At 55.6% G+C, this 10,850-nt stretch overlaps 2 protein-coding genes across 2 annotated transcripts; one reads left to right on the top strand and one right to left on the bottom strand.

Annotated features, from left to right (window-relative positions):
* Positions 1-1,953: 1,953 nt before the first annotated feature.
* Positions 1,954-7,013, top strand: dnj39 (molecular chaperone; the record flags this gene model as incomplete). Its single annotated transcript, XM_002947573.1, has 7 exons — positions 1,954-1,969; positions 2,098-2,303; positions 2,622-2,710; positions 3,113-3,369; positions 3,838-4,525; positions 5,544-5,616; positions 6,129-7,013. The coding sequence occupies 7 exons, from the start codon at positions 1,954-1,956 to the stop codon at positions 6,171-6,173; spliced, it is 1,374 nt and encodes a 457-aa protein (XP_002947619.1). The 3' UTR covers positions 6,174-7,013.
* Positions 7,014-7,063: 50 nt separating this feature from the next.
* On the bottom strand, positions 7,064-10,642 carry VOLCADRAFT_103549 (uncharacterized protein; the record flags this gene model as incomplete). The annotated part of the gene is made up of 6 exons (XM_002947706.1): positions 7,064-7,833; positions 8,264-8,389; positions 8,847-9,044; positions 9,417-9,653; positions 9,847-9,936; positions 10,508-10,642. 6 exons carry the CDS (start codon positions 10,640-10,642, stop codon positions 7,714-7,716), a joined length of 906 nt encoding a protein of 301 aa, XP_002947752.1. The 3' UTR covers positions 7,064-7,713.
* Positions 10,643-10,850: the final 208 nt, after the last annotated feature.

Below are 10,850 nucleotides of genomic sequence, written 5' to 3' on the forward strand. Positions count from 1 at the left end.
CTGTGGGACTTAGCGCTTTTATGAGTCCTGGAGACACTGTATTCATGAGGCCCTACAGCATGTGTCATACATAAGTATTCGTGCACATGGCAAACCGGGTCTAGCCCAACGCCCTGGAAATGGTGCTTCACGGTCGCCGACCCTGATCGTCTTCTGCTGGGGAGGCGGAAAGAGGGTGAACGCAGCGTTCATGGTTAGCTCGACCGCTGGGTCTCCTTACTGCTGTACGTAGGAACATGGAGGACATACAGTGAATGCGGCTGTTGGACATGGACGCGTACCCGTGGTTATTTACTTGGTCGCTGTTGTGGTAGCAGCCATGTAAAATGGCATGGCCACAGGAAGGAAAACAATCATTGGTTAATGTGGTATGAGTTTACAAGGATGGGTTTATACGGTCAGGGGTTGGGCACGCTGGGCTTGAACATGTGGCTCCTATTTAGCGGGCTCACACGTACCGGGCCCCCTTGTGTTAGGCTTACTGTGTTGTAGTTACACTTACTGGGCTTCCCGACGTTAAGTTGCCATCTGTGTAAGACCGGTACAGGTTACACGTTACACGTTCCGCACGAATGTGGGGGCGCCCCGTCCGTAAAAGCCGGATCGGCCATGGACGGCACATGTATTGGCCCCTACCATTGGTCAAGCCTGGCACGTGTAACCTTTTACAATGCCAGGATTCCACGTGCGGAATGTATCCTCACACGTGTTAGCTTAGCAACAGCAACAAGCCCCGGCCGCGTGAACCTGTACTGGTCTTTCATGTGGCTGCCTTACTCTTACGGACGAGCTTGCAAAAGCAAGATTTTCACCGATTAGCTCACACGTGTTTTTTATTTGCAGTGTTATGACAAAATAGCTCGAGCAGCTGTTCGGACATTCGGATGATCGGAAGGTCCCCGGCTGGAGGCCAGCGTTTCATGCAGTCCAGTAAATACTTCAGAAAGAAGAGTAGCACAGTCGTGCTCCTTTGCCAACTAGGCACAGAATTAAGCACCAACCTGGATGGATGTGCACGCACAACCAAAACGCTTTTAAGGGTTCCTAACTAAATACAAGGGCAGCATGATTGTTGTATCACTGTAATCGCAGGATAGAAAACTTTTGCTTCGCCATCGCTGTTGAATGCATTCCTGGACAGCGCGGGTCTCAAAAACTAAATTCTTTCAGCCTTTTTAGTTGTATTACAACCCAAATGGACGTCTTGTCAGGCCGGCAGGCAAGAAATGCCTTCGGCCAATAGGCCAGAACGGTTCCGAGTTCGACCAGCGGGCGAAGATACGACCAGTCATCGGAATCGGCACAACACAAGGCGAATGCATAGAGAAATCACAAAACCTGCTTAGAAAGAGGTTTCAATTATTTATCACGAACTTCATAATAAGGGAGCAGCTATTTTCAACACGGATTCTCAGCTTGGGGTTCCAGAAGGCTATGGAGGTAGGATAGGCAGTTAAGTGATTATAAACTCACTGTATCCGTTTATCCAGGCCAGAATGCAAAGCAATAATGCGACACGTAGCTGCGCAGAATCCGCCCTTCGCCCTTAGCCTGTGACAGCACATGCTTCGAAACCAACAAGCCGTAAGCCTCCAACAACCCGACCCTACCATAAATTTAATGCTACCTTAGTTCCTAAACAATAGGCTTGTTACTTTTATAAAGCTTTATTTGTTTTCATTAGCTCCGCTGACTCTATTGCAGCAGGCTTGCCGATAGTGTATCTTACTTCACGCACCCTTCGGTTAAAAGGTTGCTGAATCGTCCAATATCTACCGTTCATCTTACCGTCTGCTGAGCAAACGAAGTAGGATGCGGTCCCTTGCGCACGCGAAGCCCCGCACAACCTTCGCAAAGCCCTGCTCAGCTGCGAAACGCGCACGTTGGACATCGCGATCTGTAGTGTGCACATTTGCAGCGACAACCGCGACTGGGGCGGTTGCCCAGAGTAAGATGGACCGAGACCTGGGTGTGTTCGTAGGTCCCTCGTGCTTCGGGTTGTGTACTTGATTAGCGCTTGTTATCCTGATGTGAACCATGTCCTCCTTGACGTATGGCAATTCTCTTCGGCTGAAATCTGTCCTTTTTGGTTCGTAGGAACGCATTACCAGGTCCTGGGTGTGCAGCCCACGGCTTCCGCGGAGGATATCCGGACGGCTTTCCGTCGCCTGGCCAAATCGCTTCATCCCGACCACAACAAGCTTCCTGGTGCTCGGGAGAAATTCCAAGAAGTCAAACAAGCCTATGATGTCCTGGTGGATACGTCCAGCCGAACGGACTATGATCGAGAGCTTAAAATCCAGGTGTGCATACTGTCAGACAAGCGTTGCCGGGTGAATTATGGGCTCCATCAAAGCCAACTTCACTACGCACCAGCTAATCGTGTGCGGTTCCCCTCTGCGTTGCCGCCACCGCCACTGTTATTTCTCCCCCTGAAAAATATCCCCATAAGCGACGACTTTTACCTCGGTGTCCTAACGGATTCATTCTGCGCTGCCCTGAAAACCTCTCGGCTATGCGTGTGTTTGTCTGCGTCTGATTTCACACTCATGCGTGCCGCGCCCGGCTTACTTGTCTCTCTGTTTTTAATCCCTATGTGCCACCGTCCTCCGTTCCTGCAGGCAATGGCAGCGGCAGCGGCAGCGGCGCAGGCCGCTGCGGGCGGCCGGCGTGCATCCACTCTTAGCTTCCGACGGAGCCGGGCGGCGGGGTGAGTGTGAACAAACCGTGGCGTGTGTATCCCTGGGGCGTGCTAGGGTCGCAAACTCAGGGCAGGGTTCTGGCCGACTGGCCTGGCCGAAGCTAGGCTATAAGCGCCCATCTTCTACCGGATGAATAGAAACATAGGAGGTGTGGAATCAATCCACCTCGCATTTTAGCCCGCTAGCTTACGTGGTGTGGCAATCGGCCGGGATGACGCCGCGGTCATCTATAAACCTGTGTCCTGATTTACGAGGGCTTTATCCATGTTGCTGCTGCTGCCGCTAGCGGTGATGATCATTGTGTAAATTCATGATTGAAACGAGCAGATGAAGTGTGAAAGCAGTCAAGGGTTTATATGTTCTGTATAAAAGGATCATGTGTAAACGGTAATGGTGCCTTGCGCGCGCAGATCGTCTAAAGCCCAAGCCGCTGCGCGCCCTGCCTCCGGGGACGACTTTGACGCCTTCACCGCGGGCAACACCTCCCCCAACGGAAGCAGTAGCCCAGGCTCCAACAGTGGCGTTGTTGGGAGTAGCAGCTACAACAGTATCTTCAACGAGACGCGGCGCTCAGTCAGCCGAAGCAGAAGCGCGAGCCGCAGCCGCAGTCCCGGTTACCGGAGCGTCTTTGACGGCCTTCCTAGGGCAGCAACGCCGTCCGCTGCAGGTGCTTCCGGCGCCTCGCCGTCAGGTGACGGCCGCCGTGAGGGCATCTTTGACCGCATCGACGCCACACCAACGCGCGGCATGACCAGAAGTAGCAATAGTAATAGCAATAGTAATAGCAACAGCAGCAGCAACAGCAGCGCCGGGGGCAGTAATAATTCCAGCATATTTAATGGCAGGTCCATCTCACCAAACTTGGGCATCCGGTCACAGGGCCCAGCCGGTACGACAGTGCCTATTAAGGCGGCGTCAGCGTCCTCCAATCCGGGGTTGGCCGCCGGGCCGTCACCTCGAGCGTTTGACCCAACATCCATTTCAGACCGTACACAGTCCGCTAGCAGCAGTAGCAACAGAAGTTACGTCAATTCTGCTAGCAGTAGCAGCAACATGGGCACTGTTACCGGCGTGTATACGCCATCTCCACATCTTCGCACGCCTCCGGCTGCCGCTGCTGCACCTGCTGCCGGAGGAATGCCGGCCACTGCATCGCCATCGCCACAGCCGCCACGTCCATCTGTTACGCCCCAGGTGTCGTACGCCAGAGCTAGTGGCAGTAGCCAACAGCCGCCAGGCACCTTGACACTACAGACTTGCTCTACTCCTGCCCATACCGATGATGGCAGCAGCGCGCCGCTGACGAGCAGTGCGGCACTGCAGCCGCCGCCGCCGTCGCCGCCTAAGGGCATTCAGGCATATGGCGTCATTTCCACGGCACCCCCTTCGCCATCGGGGCTACCGCCATCCAGCCCATCGGTGGCAGCCGCAGCGCCAGTGTCATCACCATCATCATCATCATCGGGCCCAGCACCGTCGTCGCCGTTGGGCTCCTCCATTGGTGACGTCGCATCAAAGTTGGTGGCGTTGGCAGCCGCGACGGCGCCAGCCCCCCGGAGCGGTAGCGGCGGCAGCTCCAGCGGCGGCTACATCAGCATCTTTGGCGGCGCTGCGAACTACACGGCTGTCGCCGTTGGCGGCCGGGCCGCCAGTCCTGAAAAGACGAGTAGTAGCAGCACCGGGACCAGCAGTAGCAACAACATTGGGCGCGGTAGTAGCGGCGGCAGCTCTACCGGCGGCATGTTGGCGGAGGCCGCCCCCGCCCCCAGCGCGGCCTTCCAGGTCACCGTGTCGCCCAAGGCTGTCAAGGACACAGCTGCCAAGTAAGTCGGTGGCGTGGACGGGGGCCGCATGTGTGGAAATCGGAGTGCTGGTTGGTACTAAGTAGAATTGTAATGTAATCCACTACTTAGTAGTGAATTAGTTTCGACGATCACATAAGTGCCGTACAGCTGCAGGAGCTTTATGTGCCGTGTGTGGTAGGGGCTGGGTGAGAGTCCAGGAGCAACAGCAGTTAATACCCAAAGCTGAGTTATAAGCTGTCATGGTTTCGCTTTTTTTGACGTACGCCTCTCCCTCCCTGGCTACGTACACACATACAGACCCACAATTGAGATGTCGCCTCAGCAGCAGCAGCAGCAGGCGGCGCATGTGGTGACGCCAACGCCAAACGCTTCCCGGTCATTGGCCACCGAGGGCGCCCTGAACCCATGGACTCCGCAAACCGCGGCGGCGGCGGCGGTAGCAGCGGTGGCGGCAGCTTCGACCTCAACGTTGGTTGCGGACGCCGCTGCAGCCGCGCGTGTGGCAGCGGCTATGGCGGCGGCGGCGGAAGCTAAGGCGGCCGCTGCTGCCGCGGAGGCTATGGCAGCTGAGGCCGCCGCTGTTGCAGCGCGGGCCAAGGCGGCGGCGCTAGTGGCAGAGGCGCGCTTGTCGGCGATGGTTGAGGCGACGGGCAGTCCTCTGCCAATGTCCTCCTCATATGAAGGGGCAGATGTTGCGCAGCTGCCGTCGCCGTCGCCAATTATTTCCGACGGGTCTGTGCTGCCAGCAGGTGTTCCGACAGACCCACGGGTTCATGGGGATGAGGTGGCGGGAACCCCCCGGATTTGCGGCTCCTTAGATTGTGGGGTGCCGCAGGAGGTGCAGGACTTTGTACGGAAAGTGGGTGAATTCTTCACAAGTTAGGGAACGAAGTGTCGTGATAGTTATGGCTGGGATCTATGGTAGGGGTGAACTGCACCGGTGTCATGCGAAACCGCACAAATGAACACGACAGAAATGCGAAGGCGTGGCATAGTGTGGCCTCGAGTGTGGTTGTCGCCGCCTTTGATCCGGCAGATTCCACGGTATGCGCACGGTGGTGGTGCTGAGCTCGAGGAAGTCGCTGATTATTCCGCTAAGATTGGCATGGGTGAGAAACATTGGAGAAGGTGGGACAGCCAGGCTAGTGGTTACGGGTGAAGCTAGAACTCCCCCTACTTCACATAGTCGTCATACACACGCACATGCACGGCGCCGTGCAAGTTGCTCTGAAACCCTTGATTGCCATCACCACCACCAACATTTCAAGTCGACAGACCAGGCATAATAAAAGGGCGAATTAATTGATGTTGCACCATTCTACCTATTTTGTTAATTTGCATTTTGTCATCCGAGAATTATAGTGTATGATGCGACCGTGACGGTAAAAGTACTACATACATCGTGGGAATCGGTGAACTGGTAAGGTGAGAAGGCCGGGAAGGCATATTGCGAATATGCATCGTTACGGAGCGGGGCATGCAGGAAGGTGCTCTGATGCAGCAGGTGCTCGGCACCCCCTCAGTAAGGAGGCGCAGCAGCAGCAGCAGCGCCAAGAGGATTCAAATGTACATTATTGGCGGAAAACGCTTTTCAACATGGAACGCCTTGCATTGCCTACAGAGCAGTGAGTGCGCGTGCGGCGAGTGCACCTCGCTCGTACTCTGATGAAGGGACAGGTATGCGATGATGTGGACGATGAGGTGTAGAGGCGATGATAATGGATGCGTGAGTTATGAGTATGTACGCATATTAAAATTTGTCTTCGGGCTGAGTTTATGTCGGCGGCTACATTAATGACGCATCTTTGCGAACTGCGCTCGCATTTGCTGGGCGCTGGCATTCTTCGACCACCTGGGGAGCGGTAGGGTTGCGGTTGGACCATGGCATCGTAACGCCGTGGAAGAATACACTATCAACATTGTTTCATTTCAACGCGGTGTTTCATGTCGAGGCACAGCTTCTCTTTTGGGGTAACCGTCTTGACGTGGTGTGTGATGCACCCTAAAAATGACCCCAGGGTGTGGTGTGGTGTGGTGTTGGAAGCGAGCTGGTTGAGGTAATTTAGGAATACGTAGGAGATTAACATTCTAGAGCGATCGTGGACGGCGTAGTGGATGGGGAGTATCGGTACGGATTGTATCATTGTGAGTGATAAGTGTGTGATCATGCATGTCGATCCCAGCCACTGTTGGAAATGAGGTGCAAAAGGTCTGCAAGCTTAACTCTTAGGACGGAGGGATATAAAACAAGGCTTTGGTGCCTTTTATTCAAGGTAGGGTGGTTTGATGGCAAGAGTAGCAGGGCCAGAGGGCAAGGAGAGCGAATGGCTCCGGTGTAACATATGCTGTTGGGAGGAATGAGGCATTCTGGCAACTACGTGTAGCTGGATCTGTTCAAAAACTACGTTGTGTCTGTGCTTCTGCTGAAGTTGTGTCGTCCGACCTCTCCTGGCAGTGTTAGAATATATTTGATAATGCATACTCTTATATGTAACTACGTGGTAATAATGTGTTTCTTCCTATAATATGCCTCCACCATCTTATAGAAGACGAATGCAAGTAAAGAAGCGATACATCCAGTCACAGGAGCAATACTTCCGCCTCCTGTGAAAGCCAAGTCCAGCATAGTAACGCGCGACGGTAGGTAGTGCAAAAGGAACCTCTGCCCCCCAAAAGGCCCCAGCCTGGAGCCTACCTTACATGTCTCCATCAGCCGTGCACCTGCACTCCTTAAAAAAACCACTACTACCGGAACTCCAAAAGTAACTCAACCGGGTGCCCTGCGGACGACTTTTAACGTCTCCCGCACTGGGCCTTTTCGAGAGCGTACTACGTTGCGATGCAAACAGCAATACAGTTTGCCAGCGCCAGCATCGATCGCGACCACAGCCGTGGCCGCCGAGCGGTACTACACCTCAACATAGACATCATTCATTCATTCATTCTCTCCCCCCCCCTCTGATACATTCGGCGCTCATTCGTTTGCCCTCGCCTGCGCCTCGGTGCGGTCATACCTGGTCGCTGTGATGGACAACTGTGTTGTACTGGGTTCCCCCGGAGGCAGGACCGCGCTCTTCTTTCCACCTCCTGCTCCTCTTTTCCCCCCTGCCTTGAGCTTTCCACCAGAGCTGCGGACCACAACACTCCTGCGGTCCTCCTCCCCTTCCCCCTCCTGCTCTCCCCCTCCCGCTGGCTTCTCTCCCTTCTCAGCCGCAGGGCCGCAATTTGCTGTTTCCATAGCCCTTGGGGTGGGAATCCTGCCAGTCGTCCCAGGCTCGCTGCTTGGCCTTGTCCTCCGCATCCTCCTCGTCGCTGTCCAAAGCCTCCTGGGGGTTTCACGAATATGCGTGCGTGTGCTACACCGTCAGGTTGTGGGATTAGTTGGTGGGGCTAGTGGGTGTTTGGGATTTGTATTCATCATGAGTGGAGCTGCCAGGTGGGAATTGGGTTGTGAGAGTGGAGAGATAGCACTCGAGTGACGGAGTGTGCGGGAGGACTCCACGGCAGCCAACAAGGCAGACATGTCGTTTCCCTCATCAAAAAGACCTCAAACGCGACGACCCGGAACCTCTCCCACACGGACTGCTTCAAGTTTAAATCCAGCCAACGAAATGCACCCGGAACACCCTCCCCCCCCCACACACAAACACACACAGGCACACACGCATTCATTAGCTCAGTGCATTTGTGCGCTTTTCACAGAGCACAGCTTTGCATGCGTGCTCCGCCACCCACGTACCACCCGCAACTACCCACCCGTCTCGCCCGCTCCTTCTCCTCCTGCCGCCGCTGCCGCTCCTCCCGTTCCAGTGCCTCGCGCTTCTCGATCTCGCCCGCCTCTTCCACGGTCAGCGTTGGCAACGTGTGGCTGGGCTTGAACACCTGTACATTCCAAAAAAACATTTTGTACAAACGTTACAAGAAAGGAAGATAAAAAAAGACGACATTCAAGGTCGAATTGAGCACCCTCCAGTGCTAGGCGGAAAGAAATGTTCAAACGCAGCACGGCACGGCGTGGACGGCCTCATCGATCCGTCGGAAAACACCATATCAGGCGGCACTTGTCGCCAGGAGACATGGGGGCGCTGATAAATCGGCGGCAGTGCGGCGGCGAATCATGCTGGCCAGCACTCCATTTCGCATGCACACGCACACACACACACACGCACACACGCACATACACGAAAAAAACTACGTGGAATCCCCCTCTTCATTCACTCCTCGTTCACATCCCAGACTGCTCCATATCCCCCCCATGCAGCTCCACAGTTTTCACCTTTTCCTTCCCCGCCCCCCAAAACACACACACACACACACAGACACATAATTCCCGACCCACGTTCTGTCGTAACTGTTCCCGCCGGTTTCCGTCCAGGTCCCGGCAGATGCTCCGAAGCCGGGACATCAACTCCGCCTTCTCCGCCTCGCTGGGGCCCCTGTCATCCAGAGGCCTGCTGCCGCCGCGGCTCGAGGAAGGGCCCGGTCCGGCCGTGGCTGCCGCCGCCTCCATTGTCGCAGCACACCGTAGAAGCTCCGCCTGTGCGTCATGCGCAGGTTCATCCGGATGTATGTCTGTTTTGCTTTGACGTCCAGAGGGAGGAAGTAAGGGTGGGCTGGGGACATTCCAACCTCATTCACCTAAGTGGGTGCAACAGAGGGGAGGATTTGCGTGCTGGACTACAACTTTCAACCTCCTTAATGCACCATCTGTGTACGGCTTAACACGCGTACGGCTTCGTACTTCCCGCCCCTAAACTTCCCTTCCCGTTGAGGACATGCACAAGTCCGTTCTCACGTCCGTCAAGGCGTATTAAAGGTGGAGATGTACGGGCATTCATCACCACCGCAAACTGCCATGACAACTACAACCGCACCACGATCGCTACCCCCCATCGCCACCGCCCCTCACCTCCTGCTTCAATGATGCCTGCAACTCCAGTGCCTGCAGCACCGCCAGCTCCACTCGCCAAATCCACAGCTGCCGCTCATCCTCATCGTCCAGCTCACCACCACCACCGCCTCCGCCTCCGCCAGCGCTGCCAACGCCCATTGCGGCGGCGCCAGCGCTTACCGCCGCCACGGCAGCTGCGTCTGCAGAGTCCGCTGCGGGTGCCGAAGCCCTGATCCCACGCGCACCCGCCTCGTCCTGCGGTAAAAAGTAGAGTTGAAGTGGGGTTGTTGCAGCAGAGGGGGGGGGAGCACGCGTGCAGTGACGGAAGGAAACACTTACACACGAGGAAAGTGGCGAAGGTAAAAGGTAGCCAGGTATATCTAGGCCAGGACTATGCAGACATATAGCATTTATGAAGCGCCAGCGGTACTAGGGTTACCAGCCGCACCTCCCGTTCCCGTGCCGCAGCCGCCAGTCGCCGCGCCTCAAGCGCCCCCAGTGCCGCATTGAGAGCCTTCTCCCGCTTGAACTTTTCGACCTGCCCGGGTATAAACAAACAAACACGAACCCACATGAAGCCGGTGTCATCAAAAGTGAGAAGAAAGGATTGCGGGGCGTGAGGGTTGGGAGGAGGGGAGAGAGAGAGAGAATGTGTGTGTGTGTGTGTGTGCGTTGGGGGGCAATGATAAATTAAGGGGAACACACTGTCAAAGCCCGGATCTGGTACGTGGACGAAAATACAAGATGAAAGGGTGAATCACGTGGCGCGCAGGAAGGTGGGGAGGAGGAGGTAAAGGACCAGGAAAAAGCATACGCGCTCTCCTGTACAGCCTTGCAGGAGGCCTTGCAGGAGGCCTTGCAGGAGGCTCACGTTCGACCTCTTTACTGGCATGGGAGGCAACTCCACACCCCTTGGGCTTTTTTGAACGTACTTCCACTCTGCTTCACAAGTCTACACGCCGACCCTACAAGATGTATTAATACTCCCCTACACCACAGGAATGGTGAGCCTTGTTCCCGATGTGCGTCAGCTCAACTAGAGAGTCTCCTGGAATCTAAGGCTGGTCCTTAAATTTTTTACTCTATTCTGACCCAAATTCGACACTTACCTTATATGCTCGCTTCGCTGCAGGATCCACAGGGGCCCCTGCAGCGGCACCCAATGCCGTACTGCCCAGTGCGCCCAGCAGGTCGTACTGCTCGCATCTGCACAGTGACCAAAGCCGATGGTCATGCACGGGCATGGTGCGGAAGGCCTCAGGTCGGGATCAGGACTCGCAGGAAAGAGAGTCAGCGCGCGTATGCGTGCGGCCGCTTGTTGAGGGTATGGGGACATTTGTAGGGGGGCTGTACGGAGGTCAGGCACAGAATTAAGGTTGACGCCCGGGTGCGCCATGGCCTGACACTCGCCTCTGGAGGAACGCCCCGAGCGCTGCGGCGGCGCGATTGACT

Source organism: Volvox carteri, assembly GCF_000143455.1.
Source record: "Volvox carteri f. nagariensis unplaced genomic scaffold VOLCAscaffold_7, whole genome shotgun sequence".
NCBI classification, from domain to species: Eukaryota; Viridiplantae; Chlorophyta; class Chlorophyceae; order Chlamydomonadales; family Volvocaceae; genus Volvox; species Volvox carteri.